Genomic DNA, 20102 nt, shown 5'->3' with positions numbered 1-20102 from the left:
GAAAGAGGAGGAGGAGGAGGAGGTATATAGATGAAGAGATGCTGAAGGCGAGATGAAGAGGAGGAGGAGGAGGAGGAGGATGTAAAGACTGAGATGATGGAGAAGAGAATGAATATATGGAGGAGGAGGAGGAGGAGGAGGAGGAGGAATGAAAGGCGGACGATAAGGGATATAAGGCGGAAAGGGAGTGTGACAAATGTGTGTGTGTGTGTGTGTGTGTGTGTGTGTGTGTGTGTGAGAATGAATGGAAGTCTGGAGGTGACGGGCTTGATACGAGGGATAGTTGATGGGAAGGAGGAGGAAGAGGAGGAGGAAGAGGAGGAGGAAGAGGAGGAGGGGGTGGGGGAGGATGTATCAAGAGAGGAAGGTAGGTAGGTGGGTGGGTAGGGTAAGGTAAGGAAGGGTAGGGGGGCGTTTACCAAGAAGAGAGAAACGAGGGTATGTTTGGTTAGCTGGGATGAAGAGACGGAAGGAAGGAAGGAAGGAAGGAAGGGAGGAAGGAAAAAAGAAAGGAAGGAAGAAAGGCAGGAAGGGAGGAAGGAAAAAAGAAAGGAAGGAAGAAAGGAAGGATGGAAGGAAGGAAAGGAAGGAAGGAAGGAAGGAAGGAAAAGAAGGAAGGAAGAAAGGAAGGATGGAAGGAAGAAGGGAAGGATGAAAGGAAGGAAAGGAAGGAAAGACGGAAGGAAGCGAGAGAGAAAGGAAACATGGAAGGAATTAGGGAAGAGGGAAAATACGTATTGAAAAGAAGGAGGACAGAATGGAGCAGAATGGCAAGAAAGAGAAGAAAGGAAGAAGTTAAGAAGGAAAGAAGGACGGGAGAGACAAGGAGACGGAAAAGAGAAAAGTTATAAAGGATGTTGATAGCAGAGAAATAAATAGATAGAAAACACGAAATGGGGAGAAGAAGGATGTGTCTAGGGGGAAGAGACGGCAGAAAGAAAACGAGAAGAGAAGGAAAATGTATAAGATGTAGAATGAAGAAGCAAGGGACACGTGATTAAAACTATACAAGAGAAATGAGAGAGAGTGAAATGCGACCACCACCAAGCCGTGATGAGAAGCCCTGCACGGGGATCACAAGGAGGAACAATGACTCCCTTCACACCAGCACGAGGCAGCGAAGGGAGGACTTATACAAACAGACACGTGACTCAATATCTGCCGAAGGGAAAAAGAAAACACACAGGAACCAAATGAGAGTGAATATTGAAGTTTCCACGGATGAATCTGAACGGAAATACGACGTTGATCAAATGAGTGTATATTAAGATTGAGAAATATATATAAAACGACTTAGAGAAACAGATGACTCAAGATTTGCCGAAAGGAAAAAGAAAACACACAGGAACCAAATGAGAGGGAGTATTGAGGTTTTCACGGATGAATCTGATCGGAAATACGACTTTGATCAAATGAGTGTATATATATTAAGATTGAGAAACATATATAAAACTACTTAAAGAAACAGATGACGCAAGACTGACCGAAGGGAAAAAGAAAACACACACAGAAACGAAATGAGTGAATATTGAACGTTTCCAAGATGAGATAGAAACGAGCATACGACTTTAAGATTAAAAGAAAAATATATGAAATTACTTAAAGAAACAGATGACACGAGATTGGACGAAGGAAAAAGAAACCTTACACAATTATTAAAAGTTTCCCAAATGAAATAAAACGAAAATACGATGTCACATAAAGATTAAGAAGCAAAAATAGACTTAGGAAAATGTTAAGAGGATAAGGATAGGGATGAGGAGGAGGTAATCTGATGCAAGGCGAGAGAAAAAAAAAAAAAGAGAAAAGGTAAAAGGGTAAAAGAGCAGAGATGAGAGAGAGAGAGAGAGAGAGAGAGAGAGAGAGAGAGAGAGAGAGAGAGAGAGAGAGAGAGAGAGAGAGAGAGAGAGAGAGACGGGGAGCATAAGGGAACAGCAAGAGAGAAAAAAATATCAAAGGGCAGAGGTGACGAAGGAAGGGATGGGGAGAGAAGGGAAGTGAAGGGAGAGGAAGAGAAGGGAAAGGAAGAGAAGGGAAATGAAGGGAAGGAATTGGAAAGTATGAGAGGAAGATTTAAAGCTGGAAAAGATGATAATGAAAACAGAAAAAAAGGTAAAGAGAAAGAAAGACGAAACAAAACAAAAATAAGTCTTCAGGAGTTGTAGGAAAGAGCTGAGGAGACAGAGAAACAGAGATAAAAAAGGAGAAAGAAGAGACAGCAACAGACATTCACACAGAGACGAAGACAGAGCGAGAAAAGGGAAAAGTTCAGGTAAGAAAAGGAGAGAAAGAAAAAAGGATGTGGCAGAGGAAGAACAAAATAAAGAGAAAGACGAAAAAGAAAATCACAGAGTTCAAGAAGGTAAAGAAGAGATGCAGGAGATGATAAAGACGTGAGAGAGAGAGAAAGAAAGTAAAAAAGGTGAGAGTGAGAGAAAGAGTAAAAAATGGAGAAAGTAGAAAGACAAAGTAAGATAAAGAAGTAGAAAGAGACATAAGCAAAGAAGGAAAAGAAGAAGAGAACAGCAGATGAAACAGAGGAAAGAGAAAGACAGAGCGAAGGTAGAAGATGGAGGAAGTATAAAGAAAGAGAGAATGAGATAAAGGAGCAGAAAGAGACCCACGAATAAATAAAAAAAATCAAAGCAGAAAAAGAAAAGATGCAGCCGATGATAAAGACGTGAGAGAGAGCGACAGTAAAAGAGGGAATAAGTATAGAGAAAGAGAAAGAAAGGAGATAAAGAAATAGGAAAAAAGGTCAAAGCAGAAAAAGGAGATGACGCAGATGACGAAGACGAAAAGACGAAGAAAGTACTGAGACAAAAACCGGAAGAAACAGAGAGAAAGAGAGAGGGAGAGGCCTTGCCCACGTCTGCATCGATTCTGTGGAACACTTGAGACCGCGCCCATCCGCCTCGCCGTCCCCTCACGCCCCAAAACCCGGGCGAGGGGAGTTAAAACTGATCTCCTGCTGGCTTGTGTACAGTCGCCATGACAACGGATGCGGTTGCCATGGTGACGACGCTAGCCCAGCATCACGCGTCTCTCCTTGATCGATGCTGCTCCACCACCACCACCACCACCACAGCCTCCTCCTACTCCTCCTCCTCATCTTCCTCCTCCTCCGCTACCGCCTCCACCTCCTCCCCCACCCACCCAACACGTTGTTTTGTTGTTGCTGCCTCCACCCACGCCTCCACCCACGCCTTTACCCACGCCTACACCCACGCTATCCTGCTCTCCCCATACACTTCTTCACCCTTTCATCTCACGTTACCCTCCCACGCAAGTCCTTACACCCACGCCAGTTGTTCTCCTCCCCCTCTCCCCACCCACGCACACGCCTACACTTATCACTGTTCTCTATAGCTCCCCACGCCTTCTCCTGCGCCCACGTCTCACCCATAGCTTGTAAACTCCCACGCTTGATGATTTTCTCCCACGCCAACGATTAACCCCATGTCTACACTTAACACCCATCTCTCCGCCCACGCCTAAGAGAGAGAACGAGATGAAGATATAGGAAGAGACATGGACAAAAATGAAGTCAGTCAAAACAGGAAGAAGAAATGGAGGGGATGATAAAGACGTGAGAGACAGTGATGCCTTTGAAACTATACCTTGAAACCTGTGCATTTGACCCTTTATCTATATTATATCCACATCCTTCATATATACTCCCGATCCACAACAGTATAATCCACTCCATCATTACCTCCACCTATCTATATTACATCCACATCCTTCATACATACTCCCGATCCAAACCAGTATAATCCACTCCTTCACCACCTCCACTATCCAAGCATCGCCCAGCATCACCTATCCACCTTCCACTCCACTCCCGATAAGAACATAAGGCCGGGTACACACACACGCGAACAGAGCTTTGTAACGTAACTCCGTCGTGTAACATAAACGCCAGTGTGGACGGGACCTCGTAACGTCACTTGGCAACACCCGAGCGAACATTTGATTGAAAAAAGAGAGTAGAATAGAGTAATGGAAACAGGGAGGCCAGGAAGGAAGGCGGGAAGGAGGGAGAAGGAAAAAATAAAGTAAAGATGGACAGATGAGAAGGAAGGCGGGAAGGAGGGAGGAGGAAAAAATAAAGTAAAGATGGACAGATGAGAAGGAGGGAGAGGAAAACACAACTAAGGAACGAGGGACAGAGGAAAGGAAAGGGGGGAGGAAGTTGAGAGGGGAAAATAAACAGCTGCTTGGCATAGAAATACAGGAAAATAAATCGCGTGAAGGAAGAGTGTGTGTAAGTGTGTGTGTGTGTGTGTGTGTGTGTGTGTGTGTGTGTGTGTGTGTGTGTGTGTGTGTGTGTGTGTGTGTAAGTGTGTTTTTTCTTCACTTTCGCGGCGGGTTCATTTAAACTCATTGCTACGAGCCCCACCCTGCTCTTTAAACCCCCCCAGAAGACCTTATTAGCATCGCCCTTTTAAAACTCTTCTTCCACTTATAAACTTCATTCAACTCCACGCGCCGTTCCCCCCTTTTTAGAGAATGCAAATTTAGACCTATCCTTGTGGGGGAAAGTTTATTAGCCTATGAATAATTTTTGTCATTCTTTTGGGTAGGGAATTATAATATGCTTCTGTCCATTATGCAATAAGGAGAACACACACACACACACACACACACACACACGCTAATAATGCTCCACTTTCCCTCTCTCAAGCTAACACAAGCACGCACGCTCACCCATGCAATCTCTCTCTCTCTCTCAACACCCTTGCAAATCTTAAGTCCAGAAGATTATCGTATTAAAAGAATTCGAGAAAGAAAAATATAATAACCGAGAAAGTGCGTCCGTTAGATTTTTTTAATAGTTTTTTAGCGTCAAACTTTCTACAACTGTTGACTCTCTCTCTCTCTCTCTCTCAGCCAATTATTTCCCCACTCTCTCTCGCTCAGGACAAAAAAAAAGGAAAGAAAAAAAGGAAAAATCAAACGAGTATTTTCTAACATCCTCTTTCACTAACTTTCTGTCTTTCTTTTTCCTTCTTCTTTCTTTCGCGCAAACAATTAAAGTAGCCGCGACGAGATTGACAAAAAATAAACTCTTTTAACCCTCGTGATGGATGTAGATAAATAAGAGGAGGAGGAGGAGGAGGAGGAGGCAGTGATGTAGAGGTGATGGATGGGAGATTGTTTAAACAGAAAGAAAGGAGAGTTGAAGCCGAGGAGGAAGAGGAGGAGGAACACAAAGAAACACAAAGGAAGAACAAACAACAGCAGACCTGCTGGTCCTTACGAGGCTGTTTGTGACAAGCTACACTAACTATCTAATCAAAGGTGGAAGATGAAGGACAGCAAAGGCGAAAGCTCCTCCCCACCCCCCCATCCCTCCAGCCAAAGCTGGCAGGAAAGGAAAAAGAACCATGCAGCATGGAAAAACTGCTGGAGGAGGAGGAGGAGGAGGAGGAAGAAGAGGAAGAGGAGGAAGATCTAAATTATTTCACTACAACACTCTTCACTGCTGACAAGGCCTCTTCTCCTCCTCCTCCTCCTCCTCCTAACAATACATCTCTCAAGGACGTGTCGCTCTAGGTTGAAAGTACACACAGTTACCTTACAACCCTAATAATAATAATAATAATAATAATAATAATAATAATAATAATGATAAGCCTTTGAGCCCACACTCCCACGTCTACCTCTCTCTCTCTCTCTCTCTCTCTTTGAATGTGAATGAAGCTCCCGGCAAGATGTGAGAGAGAGAGAGAGAGAGAGAGAGAGAGAGAGAGAGAGAGAGAGAGAGAGAGAGAGAGAGAGAGAGAGAGAGAGAGAGAGAAAGAGAAAAGGAGGGAAGATTGAAAGGAAGGGAGGAGAGGAGGAGGAGGAAGAGGAGACGAGAAAAGAAGGTAAAGGATAATAGAGAAGGAAAGAGAAAATGAAGAAATAAGGAAAAAGACTTAGGAAGAGAAAGAGGAGGAGGAAAAGAAGGAAGGAAAGGAAAAGAAAGGAAGGGGCAAGGAAAATAGATAGAAGAGGAGAGGAAAGGAGAAAGAGAAGGAGGAAATAAAGAACAAATGCAAGAAAAAAATATAGAAAAACAGAAAACAAAGTAGAGAGAACAAGCGAAAAAAGAAATCACGGAAAAGAGAGAGAGAGAGAGAGAGAGAGAGAGAGAGAGAGAGAGAGAGAGAGAGAGAGAGAGAGAGAGAGAGAGAGAGAGAGAGAGAGAGAGAGAGAGAGAGAATCACGCAAGGAATGAGAGAAAAAAAGAATAAAAGTGAGAAAAAAAGAGATAAGAGGAAAGGTGAGAGAGATAGTAACAGGTGGAGAGAGGGGAGATGAAGAGATAAGAGAGAAGAGGGAAGAGGAGGAGGAGGAGGAGGAGGAGGAGGGATTAAGAGGAAAGAGGGGAAGGTGTGAGGTAAAATGATGAGGGATTAGAGAGACGGAGGAAAGAGGGGAGGAGGAGGAAAGTCAGGAGGAGGAAGAGGAAGAGGAGGAGAGGAGGAGGAAGAGGAGGAGGAAGAAAGGGGATGAAGGAAAGTGTAATGGGGAGGAAGAAATGAGATCCCAAGATAAGGATTAAATGGAAGAAGAAGAAGAAGAAGAAGAAGAAGAAGAAGAAGAAGAAGAGAAAAAGTAAAAAAAAAAAAAAAGTTAAAAGGACGGAGGAAGAGGAAGAGGAGGAAGAAACACACAAAAAAACAAAGAAAAAAACGAAAGAGGAAGAGAAAGGGAAGAGAAAGGAAGGAAGGAAGGAAGGAAGGAAGAAATAAGTAAGGAGGAGGAGGAGGAGGAGGAAAAAAAGGTGAGGTAAAAAGGGTGACATGCGGAGAAAGAAGAAAAAAAAGGAAGAAAGAAAATGGAGGATGAAGAAAGGAAGGAAGAGGAAGGGAGACAGCAGCAAGTGATAAAAAGAGGAGGAGGAGGAGGAGGAGGAGGAGGAAGAGAGAGAGAGGAGGAGAGGAGGAAAGAATGGAGGGAAAAAAAGAGAAGTGGAAAATGTGAAAATGACAGCGAAGGAAAACGTGATAATCTAAAAAAAAATCATAAAAAGAGGAAGAGGAAGACGAGGAGGAGGAGGAGGAGGAGGAGGAAGAGGAGGAGGAGGAGGAAGTTTGTGGTGTGTGTCTGCATGTGTGTGTGTGTGTGTGTGTGTGTGTGTGTGTGTGTGTGTATATGAGAGAGAGAGAGAGAGAGAGAGAGAGAGAGAGAGAGAGAGAGAGAGAGAGAGAGAGAGAGAGAGAGAGAGAGAGAGAAGGAAGCCAGAGAGCCTAAGAGAGAGTTGAGGAAGCCATCCCCTCCTCCTCCTCCTCCTCCTCTTCCTCTCACACTCTTTCCTTCATCATCACCACCACCACCACCACCACCTTCTCTTTCCTCCAATCTCAATGTTTCACTATAAAAAAAAATCGACCACGGAGTCCCCCACCTTCCCCTCCTTCCCATCACCCCTAATCCTCCAGCCCCCCTCCCCCCCTTCCTCAGCCCCCCCCCCTGCCCCCCCCCCCCCTCGCCTTCAGAAGACAAACTGACAAACAATACCACAAAGAAGTCCCTTTAAACTTTTCTTCTCCCTTTTCTTTTTTTTCTCCCCATCTTGTAAACAGTCCTCTCTCTCTCTCTCTCTCGCTCTCTATCTATCTATCTATCTATCTCCTCCTTCTCTCAATCCTTCCCATCAATATCTTTCCTCTTTCCACCTCTCTCTATTCCATCTGTCCTTTATCTTCTTTCTCTCTCCCATCTTTTCTTCCTATTCTTTCTCTTTTCCTTTTTCTTCCTTCTCTACGTTTCTCTTGTAAAAACCTTCCCTTCTTTTCTCTCTCTGCCATTCCTCCTTCCTTCTTTCTTTTCTTTCCTCTCCCTCCTCTTTCCTCCCTTCCCTTTCTATCTCCTCTTTAATTTCCTTCCCTCTCTTTCTCTCTTCTTCGCGACCCCTTCCAAGATCTCTCTCTCCCTCACCCTTCCTTCCTTCCTTCCTGCTCCTAAATCCCTCCCCTCCAGAAGGTCCTAAAAAGTTTCCTCCTCCGCCTCTCTAAAAGAACACCGTATGTCTCTTTTCCCTCCTTCCCTCCTTCCTTTCTTTATTTCTTTTCTTTTCTCTCTTTCTTCTTAACCTTACTTTCTCTTTCTTTTTCTTTCTTTCTTTCTTTCTCTTCACCATCTCGTCTCTACATCAGTTTCAACACCTCTCTTCCTTCAGTTCTCTTCTTCTGACTGACACACAATAAAATATGATAAATTAAAAGTGAAAAAGAAGCAAATAATGAGAGAGAGAGAGAGAGAGAGAGAGAGAGAGAGAGAGAGAGAGAGAGAGAGAGAGAGAGAGAGAGAGAGAGAGAGAGAGAGAGAATATTCTTGCTTATCGCCTCTTCCTCCTCCTCCTCCACTGATAAGGCCATCCGTCCCTCCTCCTCCTCCTCCTCTTTTCCGTTATTCTATCTACCTCTCTCTATCTCTCTCTCAATTCTTTTTGTCAACTTTCAATCAGATTTTCATTACCAGAGAGAGAGAGAGAGAGAGAGAGAGAGAGAGAGAGAGAGAGAGAGAACAAGGCAAGAACGCATCACATGTAAGAAGTGTTCAAGGTGTATAAAATGACCTTGAGATGTGGGTGAGTGGAGGAGGAGGAGGAAGAGTGGAAGTGCCGGTGGAGGAAGCCGAGTGGAGGGGGAGAAAGGAGAGTGGAAGAACAGGGCAAGAACGCATCACATGTGTTCAAGGTGTATAAGTAGTAATGATGACCTGTGGGGAGGAGAGTGGAGGGAGAGGAGAGGAAGAGTGCTGGTGGAGGGAGGAAGCCGAGTGGAGGGGGAGAAAGGAGAGTGGAAGAACGGGTGGAGGAAGGAGGACATGGGGTAATTGGAAAGTGGAGGAGGAGGAGTGGAATTGATGATGGAGGAAGCAGGTTAAGAGATGGAGGTGGAAGGAAGGTTGTGAAGGAAGCAGGAGGAGAAGGAAGAAGAAGAAGAAGAAGAGGAGGAGGAGGGTGGAATTGATGATGGAGGAAGCAGGTTAAGAGATGGAGGTGGAGGGAAGGTTATGAAAGAAGGAGGAGGAGGAGAAAGAAGAAGAAGAAGAAGAAGAAGAAGAAGAAGAAGAAGAAGAAGAGGAGGAGGGGCAATAATGGCCACGTAATGCTGAAGATACAAAAATACCAACACACACAAGATTTGAAAACTATTTAAAGGCAAGATTACGTGTTACACAATGATCACAAACCATCTAGGGCATTATGGACACCAACGCTACATTATACTACCATCACCATCATTATAAAAAAAAACAATACTAATACCATCACTCTTATCACTATTGCGAGAACCGGTTACCACAATAGCAAAATCCCCCAAACCAGTCACCACGTCAAACTATTTTCCATCTACCACCATCACCACTACCGATGCTATCACCAACTTCGCCTTCAAGAACCACCACCGTCATCACCACATCACCGCCACCACCACGAAAGTGTAAACAAAACCAAGGTCATACACTCTCGGCCAGCCAGCTCGTCAACCAGTCCACCAGCCAACCAGTCAACCAGTTAGTCAATCCAAGTCACAGTCATCCAGGTAGTAAAGCCAGCCAGTCAGTCACTCAGTCAACCTCGCCACCACAGTCAGTCAAACAGCCAGCCGGTCAGCCAGTCAGTCAGCCAGCCGGTGTTAGTCAGCTGTTCCGTCCAAGGCTCCCTCCGGCGAACACCTGACCCGCTGGCTTTTTCTCCCCCAGCCCCCCCCCCCCTCTCTCTCTCTCTCCTCCTCCGGTCCTCACACACACTTCCTTCCTACGCCCTGCCCACGCCTGCATAGATAGAACCTTTCACGCACACGCACACATTTTCACGCAGCCTGACTCTCCTTCACGCACTAATCCTTCTTGCATCTCAACACCCACCCAAGCACCCACACACACACACACACAAGCTGTCCTCATTTCTCCCGGCATTCACTCTCAGCCGGGCACTAACACACTAACCAACCCGCAGTCACACGTCTCAACAGTATACAGCCAGCCAGTGTAGGAGATGCTGAGCAGTGCCAAAATACTTGCTACTGACTCACAGAATACCATAGTGTACGTCATCTCACACACACACACGCACACAGACACACACACAGTCTATCACCCCTCCTCATCCACCTCTTCCTTATACTTGTAAACGCCTCCTCCTCCTCCCTTCACCTCCAGGCCCTCGACGCCCCCGCCCTCCACAATAATAGCCGAGGAGGACGCCACGATGGTGCTGCGAATGACGTCATCACCGATCAACATCAGAAATAAGAACGGTGGTGGTGATGGTGGTGGAGGTAGTGGGTACTGATGGTAGTATTGGTGTTGGTATTGACAGTGGTGATGATGGTGGTGGTACTGGTGGTGATATTGGTAGTGGCGTGATGCTTCCTCCTTACACACCACCCCTCCTCTCCCCTCCCCTCCTCTCTTTCGCCCCTTCCCCTCCTCCTCCTCTTCCTCCCCTTTTACTGCTCTTTTATTTCCTATTGTTGTCGCGTCTCGATCATATTTCCCTTTTATTATATTTATTCAGAATTTAGATTGGAAAACGGACATTATGAAGAACTTATTTTTCTTACTGGTGGTGGTGGTATTACTACTACTACTACTACTACTACTACTACTACTACTACTACTACTACTACTACCGTTACGCTCTATATCCCATAAACAGCATAATTAGGCCTAACATTTATGTACGCCCTAACAACGCGAGAAAGATGACACCAGACTACACCTCACACACACACACACACACACACACACGAGAGTCAAATAGGGGGTAGTGTAGACCATTCTTCCTGCCTGTGTGTGTGTGTGTGTGTGTGTGTGTGTATGTAAGAGAATCATGTGCCAGCCAAGATTCAGAAGAGGAGGAGGAGGAGGAGAATGGAGAAGATGGTGGAGAAGGAGATCAAGATGGAAGAACATAAGGAGGAGGAGGAAGAGGAGGAGGAGGCCACGTGACAATCTTCCCCTCTACTTGACTATTCACCTTTACTATGCCGGAGAGAGAGAGAGAGAGAGAGAGAGAGAGAGAGAGAGAAAGCTATTTATGTCTAGTGTGTTACATGTGAAATGAGTACAACACACACACACACACACACACACACACCACTGTTACTTGTACCGGACTGCTTATGCTACCACCACCATCATCACCACCACCACCATCATCACCACCACACACAACCACAACCAAAACACTTATATTGTCAGCCTTAAACAAGAATAATGATATGTGCGTGTGTGTGTATGTATGTATGTGTGTGTGTGTGTGTGTGTGTGTGTGTGTGTGTGTGTGTGTGTGTGTGTGTAAGAGAGACCTTCGGCACCACCACCACCACCACCACCATCAACACCACCGGCGCACTTACTCCTCCATTATCACCACCACCACCACCACCACCATTACCAGCTGCAACATTCCATCACCTCCACCACATATCACCACCATCATCACCACCACTATATGAGGGGGGAGGAGGTGGAGGCTAGCTAGGTGATCCCGGATTCACCAAACTTTCCCTTCCGATAACACACACACACACACACACACACACACACACAGAGAGAGACAGCTGGTTTACTAATATGATCACGCCGAAAGCACACACCATGAGAGAAAGGATGCGGCCAGCTGGTCACGCTAGGACACACACACACACAAACACACACTAACACCAGCCCCCACACCACCCATCACACAAGTAATACCTTTTCATCTGGTGTAGCGGTCACTCTGGTTTCTACTGATATCCATGCCACTATAAACACGCTCACAGTTACCCGGCGGGGCGTCAATGTGCCCGTCTCACCCCACCGAAGCCACTAAAGCAACTACGTCACTCTGTTGGTCGGCCGCTAGCAAGGGAGGAACTGGGGGCCGGGGAGGTGGAGGCGGTGTGGCAACTTCAGCGTCGTGGTTCCTCCGCCATGTTCAGGGTTGCCATGGGGATGCTGGTGCTGTCTGGCCCGTCCCCGCAACACACACACACGCTCACACACACATACAGCAGCATCCCGTGACTGCCTGCCTGCCCCGATCTCTCTCTCTCTCTCTCTTTCATCCCCATCCCTTCCATCCCTCCTTCTCCTCCTCTATCCCTTCTGGCACTTGTAACTCTGCGTCATCGTGCCGTCACAGCTGCCCACTTGTCTTACGATACTTAGAGATCTTGCTGGTAAACATACAGAACCGATTTAGACGTTACTGATGTTGGGGGTGATGTAGATGAAAGTTTTACGAGGCCGGGTGGTGGTGATGGGGGGGGGGGGGGGGATGCTGACCAGATTCCTATACGTATGCTGTACCGAACGTCTCCACCCCGGGACAAGCATCCTAATTGTAACATAGATATCGAGCACACACACATACTTACACACTTATTTACATACTTACACACATACCATCGATTCTGTGGCCCTCCTCTTATCTGCAACTCTCTCTCTCTCTCTCTCTCTCTCTCTCTCTCTCATCACGCGAACATCTGAGTAATAACGTCAATGATAAGAATGAACAAATGTGTTTCTAAGAGAGAGATATTTAATTAGTTTTATATACTTTGACATCTGAAGCTTGAAAAGTTAATGAAGTTACTCCGCTTTGCAATGACTTTATCTACGTTTTTTGGCTATATTCTTTTTACGGTGTGTGTGTGTGTGTGTGTGTGTGTGTGTGTGTTCAGCATCCTTTTATATTTACTTCATATCCATTTCCTCTTTCGTAACTTCAAACCTTCAGAAGAAAAGAATACAAAAAGAAAAGAAAATGTCCTCTATATGGTACACTTAAAAAAATGCAGAAAATAAAAGATGAGAAAAAAAGAAGCAAGGAAATCAGATATACAGTAATAGCACATATATACAACAACAACAACAACAACAATAACTACGTGAAAAGAAGAAGGGAGACAAGGAGGAGGTAAGTGACAAACAGACTTCTATCTAAGACGTCTCTATAAATAATTCTCTCTCTCTCTCTCTCTCTCTCTCTCTCTCTCTCATCTCCACACACCACTAGCACGATACCGTTACCATGGAAACACACACACACACACACACACACACACACACCGAATATTAACGGGTTATAATAATTAATATCGACTTCAAGCCAATGGACAGACTGAGGGCCAATGAAAAGACAGGACCAGTATTACGTCATCAGCCAACACTTACGTCATCACAGGACCCAGCCAATCACAGCGCCCCAACGTACCTGCAACAGAAAAAAGGATAAAAAATATAATAAATCACTTAATTTGGAGAGCGGTTAAGTGGATTAGAGGGGGTCAGTGTAGGGTTGGGGTTAGAGGATGGGGAGTTAGTGGGAAGGAAGGGAGGGAGGGTGAAGGTTATATCAGTGCATTGGATAAGTGTAGAGGGTGTAGAGGTGACGTTGTTGTTGTTGTTAGTGTTGTTGTTGTTGTTGTTGGTGGTGGTGGTGGTGGTGGTTGTAAGGAAAAATATATATATGCAGAGAGAGAATGGGGAGAATGAGACTACAGAAGAAAATAAGAAGAGTAAATTGGGAAGTTAATAAGGAGGGGAAACTTGAATGAGTGATGCTGATGTTGTTGTTGGTGGTAGTGGTTGTAGGGAAGAATATATATGTAGAGAGAGAATGGGGAGAATGAGATAGTGGAAGAAAAAAAAAGAAGAGTAAATTGGGAGGTTAATAAGGAAAGAAAACTTGAATGAGTGAATGAATGAATGAATGAAGGCATGGAGGAAAATAAGAGAGAGAGAGAGAGAGAGAGAGAGAGAGAGAGAGAGAGAGAGAGAGAGAGAGAGAGAGAGAGAGAGAGAGAGAGAGAGAGAGAGAGAATGAATGAATGACCATATATAAATTAGCACACGGGGAAAGAAAAAAACTAGACATAATAAAAAATAACTGAAAAAAAGGAAAAAAAATGTAACAATGTATGACGGAGATTATTTTGAGTTCACTACCACCACCACCATCACCACCACCACCAGATAAGAGAATAGTAAAATCCAGGTGATTGAGGATTACCTGCCGTGGAGGGGGGGGGGGGGGGAGAGGCAGGTAGGAGGGAGGCAGGGAGGGAGGGGGAGGGGGGGGGCACTTTCAGGACGAGGCGTGGGGTAAACCACCAGAAGGAATAATGTCAAAGGTAGAGAGAGAGAGAGAGAGAGAGAGAGAGAGAGAGAGAGAGAGAGAGAGAGAGAGAGAGAGAGAGAGAGAGAGAGAGAGAGAGAGAGAGAGAGAGAGACGACAACGAGAACGACGAGGAAGAGAAAGAAAAACAAAAGAAAAGGTGAAGGAAAAAAAGAGAACAGGAAAGTATACAAGAAAACACAGGAAAAGGGAAAAGAAAGGGAGAGAGAGAGGGAGAAAAACTGCAAAAGAGGAAGAGTAGGAGGAGGAGGAGGGAGGAGGAGAAAGAAAAATAAGGAAAGATGGAGAGAAAAAGAAACACTGGAATAAGGAAGAGAAAGAGAAAGGGAAAAGGGAAAGGGAGGAGGGGGGGACAAACTACAAAGAGGAGGAGGAGGAGGAGAAGGGGAAGAGGGGGAGGAGGGGATCGATGGAAGAAGCGGAGATTAGTAAGTGGTATCTAAGGAGGGTTATGGAGGGTCGCTTGGGGAAGGCGTGAGGACCATAATTGGGTAATGGGCGGCATGACTCTTGGGGGAATGGCGGGGGACGGGGAATGGACACGGAAGCTGGGGTGACGAGGGGGAGGGAAGGGAAGGAGGGAAGCGATGGGGGGGATGAAAGGGATGTGAGGGGACGAGGGAGGGAAGGGATGTAGGAATGAGGGGAGGAAGAGGAAGAAGGAAGGGGAGGGAAAGGGATGGGATGGGTAGGATGGAAAGGAACGGGGGGAGAAGGGATGCACTTTTTGTAGGGAAGGTAAGGAGGAATGGAGGGGATGAAAGGGATGGGAGGGGACGAGGGAGGACAGGGATGCAGGGATGAGGGGAGGAAGAGGAGGAAGGAGGAAGGGGAGGGAAAGAGATGGGATGTGAAGGAATGGGAAGGGACGGGGGGAGAAGGAATGCAGGTAGGAGGGAAGGAAGAGCAAGAAGGAGCAAGCAGGAGGAAGGAAGGGACGGGTAGGAATGGGATGGGAAGGGACGGAGGGAGAAGGGATGGAGGTAGGAGGGGAGGAAGAGCAAAGAGGGAGGGAAGTATGGGTAGGTAAGGAGGGAGGACTGCAACAATTAGGGTGAAATAAACATAATCTAAGCTACTTTTCAGGATACGAGGGCAGATTTTTGGACATAAAGGTGACTGGGCTTCTATACCAACGCCACAGAATCCTTACAAAAATCCAAAACCAGTGAAAAATGAAGTTCGGAAAATTGGAATAGGAACGTGCAACAAATGGAACGAAAAAAGATAATCTACGCTAGTTTTGAGTCTTTGGATATGTAGGTAGGTGACTGAGCTCCTATTTCAAAGCCTCACAGTGAAGAGATCTAGGAAGTGAGAGAGAGGGATGACTTGGGAGAGAAGGAAATTGCGAGGAAAACACAAAGAAAGGGTGGAGGTCAGTGGTGAAGCTTGTGAACAAAAATAGAGAATGAGAAGAAAAGGAGTGCAAGGAGGAGGACGTTCGGGGAGAGGAAATGGAAGATATGGAGGAAAACATGACCATTAGGGAAAGAAGCAAAACGTGGAAGATCGGGAGACAGAAGGATGACATTCACGCAAACGTCTGAAATATATAAAAAAAAAAAAAGGAAACGAGGAAAAAGAAGGAAATAAAAGAACATACACAATCCCAGAAATAAGTAGCAAGAACATGAGCAGATAAAAAATAAGAAGGAAGGATGGATGGTAAAAGAAGGTTAGGTTAGGTTAGGTAAGGTAAGGTAAGGTTAGGTTAGGTAAGGTAAGGTAAGGTTAGATTAGGTAAGGTTAGGTAAGGTTAGGTAAGGTTAGGTAAGGTAAGGTAAGGTAAGGTTAGGGTAGGTTAGGTAAGGTTGGGTTAGGTTAGGTAAGGTAAGGTAAGGAAAGGTAAGGTTAGGGTAGGTTAGGTAAGGTTGGGTTAGGTTAGGATGGTAAAAGAAGAAAAAGAAGTTGAGAAAATACCAAAATAGAGAAGCAAGACTAGTTTGTGAGATAGTGAGACAAAAGAAGAGGGAAAAGAAGAGATAGTAAGGGAGAAGGAAAAAAGAGGAAGGGGAAAAAACAGGAGACCGGAAACGCTAAGAGGGGAAAGAAAACATCAAAGTAAAGAGTGAGGGAAAAACAATCATAATTTTGTGTTAAGTTATGCATCGCGAGGAGGGAGAATTTATAAAGAATGGAGAGAAAATGTTTATTAGACGAAGCGAATATCAGACGTTAAGAAAATTACCAGAGAGAGAGAGAGAGAGAGAGAGAGAGAGAGAGAGAGAGAGAGAGAGAGAGAGAGAGAGAGAGAGAGAGAGAGAGAGAGAGAGAGAGCAGTACTTTTAAATACACATCATGACCACAGTGTTAAAGACCGGATGTGTGTGTGTGTGTGTGTGTGTGTGTGTGTGTGTGTGGAAAAGAAAACGGGGTGGGGGGAGGGAGGGACGAAGTCAAGGTCAACCACAAACACGAACGAAAAAAAAAAAAAAAGCTACACATGAAAATTAGCACATATCAACACACACACACACACACACACACACACACACACACACACACACACACGTTTCCTCCATTCCTTCCTCTCCCATCCTTCCCTCAGCATCCCAAATCTACACCTCCTCCTCCTCCTCCTCTTGTTCCCTAGCTCAGTGCATCCTATCATCAGATCAACCCCCGACCTTCCCCACCCCTGCCACCGTGCCCCTACCCCGCCCCGCCCCCGACAGGCCACACTGGGTCTCGGGACAGCTCCCGGGGATCAAACTGGGGCGGCGTGGGAGCGAGGAGGCTGCGGGTAACAGAGGAGGACGCGGCGCCGGAGGATTACAACACTTAATGGAGTTTGGGTGCGCATGAATATTGATGGAGTTGTCTGTTTTCTCTAAGGAGGGAGGAGGGGGAGAGGAGTTACTTCGTCCTCTGATTGGTGGTTGAATGTCTTTTTGTACCCCCGTCTGTTTTTGTTTTGTTGTGTTTTGTTTTGATTGGTGTTTTGAAGTTAATTTGTCCCCAATTTGTTTTTGTTTTCTTGTTTTGTTTTCATTGCTGTTTTGAAGTTAATTTGTCCCCAATTTGTTTTTGTTTTCTTGTTTTGTTTTCATTGCTGTTTTGAAGTTAATTTGTCCCCAATTTGTTTTTGTTTTCTTGTTTTGTTTTCATTGCTGTTTTGAAGTTAATTTGTCACCTTTTCTGTGTTTTTTCTTCTTTTTTGTTTTGGTTGTTGTTTTGATTGTTATTTCGTCCCCCTTTCTGTTTTGTTTTTTTGGGAGGTTAAGTTTAGTAGGGACAACAGAACGGAGATGAGCACCGCCTCCATCCGCAGCTACATCATATGCTCCCAACTTTCCCTTGCCTTTAGCGGTGTCTGTCTCATCTCTAAGCTAGTGAGGGCTCGCTTCCTATCACTCCACACAAACAGGTTCTATCTAGCAAAGGAAAACAGAAGAGGAAAACGAGATAAACACGACATACATGAAAATAATAAAAAAAGAAGAGGAAAACGAGATAAACACAACATACATAAAAAAAAGGAAAACAAGATAAAACACATTATACATGAAATAAAAAAGAAGAGGAAAACGAGATAAACACAATATATATGAAAATAATAAAAAAGAAGAGGAAAACGAGATAAACACAACATACATGAAAATAATAAAAAAAAAGAGGAAAACGAGATAAACACAACATACATGAAAACAATAAAAAAGAGGAAAACGAGATAAATACAACATACATGAAAATACTAAAAAAAAAAAGAGGAGAGCGAGATAAACACAACATACATGAAAACAATAAAAAAAGAAGAGGAAAACGAGATAAACACAACATACATGAAAATAATAAAAAAAAGAAGAGGAAAACGAGATAAACACAACATACATGAAAACAATAAAAAAAGAAGAGGAAAACGAGATAAACACAACATACATGAAAATAATAAAAAAAAGAAGAGGAAAACGAGATAAACACAACATACATGAAAACAATAAAAAAAGAAGAGGAAAACGAGATAAACACAACATACATGAAAATAATAAAAAAAAGAAGAGGAAAACGAGATAAACACAACATACATGAACATAATAAAAAAAGAAGAGGAAAACGAGATAAACACAATATACATAATATAAAAAGAAGAGGAACGAGACAAACACAGCATACATGAAAATAATAAGTCAGTACACGGAAGACATTAGGGAGGCAACGAAGCTTATCAATGAGAAGATTCAAGAACACAAAAAAGATAAATGAATATGGATTTCCCAAGGCTTCAGACAGTACGCACGTGTTTACAGCCATTTTTAAAACCTCCTTCACACACACACACACACACACACACACACACATTTCACTGGCAAGGAAGTCACTGTGAGTAATAAGCCCATAATGCCGTGTGTGTGTGTGTGTGTGTGTGTGTGTGTGTGTGTGTGTGTGTGTGTGTGTGCAACGGAAGTAAGAGAGCATTTCCTGCCTCCACGTCTAAGGGAGGATCTGCGAATTCAGGTGAACACACACACACACACACACACACACACACACACACACACACACTATTCCAGACTGAACTTTCAAAACAAACGAAAAACAAATCGAAGAAAACGAGAGCATGAACAAAGGTATAAAAGTAATTTGAAAACGAAGTAAGATACGGCGTAAAAAAAAGTACTTTCCATTACTAAAAAAAAAAAAAAGTTAAGACGATAAAGGAACCATAACAACCACAAATAATAAAAACAACAACTATAATAATAATAATAACAATAAATAATAATAATAATAGCAACAATACCAACAACAACCATCACAACCACCACGGCATTGACAACCATACAACCATTAATCTCCCGGACACGGTAATCACAGGTTACACACACACACACACACACACACACACACACACACACACACAGAAGGACAGGTAGCCGCAGAGTCACGCCAACAGTCAGGTTTGAAAGATACCACCGTGTCATCCAGAGGCCCTTCATGACATCCTCCTTCCTCGTCCTTCCACTCCTCTGTATACTTCCTCTGACCCTCAAACCCACTACCATGTCATCTAGCAACTATTTATGATGTCCTATTTACTGAATACTTCCTCTGACCCTCAAACCCACTACCATGTCATCTAGCAACTATTCATGATGTCGTTTTTTTCTATTCCTTCCACTCCTATATTCCCCCAAACTCTTAAACCCATCACACAAATACCATCACTACCCAGATCACTTCTTCCTCCCCTTTACATTATTTTCATCCAATTCCTTGTTCCTCCCACTTCTATACTTCCCTTTACATTCAAACCTACCACACAAAATCCCACTACCCAGACCCCTTCTTCCTTCCCATTACATTATTTTCATTCTCTTCCATATTCCTTCCACTACTTTACTCCCCCAAACTCTTAAACCCATCACACATAAACCATCACTACCCAGACCCCTTCTTCCTCCCCTTTACATTATTTTCATTCTCTTCCATATTCCTTCCACTCCTTTACTCCCCCCAACTCTTAAACCCATCACACATAAACCATCACTACCCAGACCCCTTCTTCCTCCCCTTAAATAATTTTCATCTTCTTCCTTATTCCTTCCACTTCTCTCACACCCATCACACGAAGCGTCCCTTCTCTAACCCCTTCTTCCTTCCCATTACACTATTTTCATCCTCTTCCTTATTCCTTCCACCTCCCTATGACCCCTGATCCTCATACCATCCACACGAAACACCACTACCCAACCCCTTCGTCCTCCCCCACACAATACTGCTTTTTGGTTTCAAGGACACAGACCAAGGTGTTCCTACAAAGTAAACAAAGTAAAATACCTAAGAATATTCACATTTAGTAACCAGAAACGCCCTGAGAATTACCCCCCCCCCCCCCCCCCAGGTTTATGTATGAAATGGTGCTGATTTTTTTTTTTTAAAACGCCGTACTAGAATTGATGAAGTTATGTCCTTAGTATGGCTTTTTCATTTCATTTCTGGGTTGGAATTGGTTAAGGGTGTTGGA

General features: G+C 44.3%; 1 protein-coding gene across 6 annotated transcripts in view; it reads right to left on the bottom strand.

The window, feature by feature from the left end:
* Positions 1-20102, bottom strand: part of LOC126997597 (uncharacterized) — a 106096-nt gene that overhangs the window by 67707 nt on the left and 18287 nt on the right. Inside the window, exon 1 of one of the 6 annotated variants that reach the window (XM_050858772.1) lies at positions 13171-13190. The exons of 4 other annotated variants lie outside the window; for them this stretch is intronic. In XM_050858772.1, coding sequence (XP_050714729.1) covers positions 13171-13175 — 5 coding nt within the window. In that variant the 5' untranslated portion in view covers positions 13176-13190. Of the gene's footprint in view, positions 1-11706; positions 11942-13170; positions 13191-20102 lie in introns of those variants that run through there. One more of the 6 variants, XM_050858771.1, reaches the window with a different exon arrangement.

Source organism: Eriocheir sinensis, chromosome 12 (genome assembly GCF_024679095.1).
Source record: "Eriocheir sinensis breed Jianghai 21 chromosome 12, ASM2467909v1, whole genome shotgun sequence".
Lineage (NCBI taxonomy): Eukaryota > Metazoa > Arthropoda > Malacostraca > Decapoda > Varunidae > Eriocheir > Eriocheir sinensis.
The sequence above is the reverse complement of the archived record's forward strand: the minus strand, read 5'-3'. Positions and strand labels throughout refer to the sequence as shown.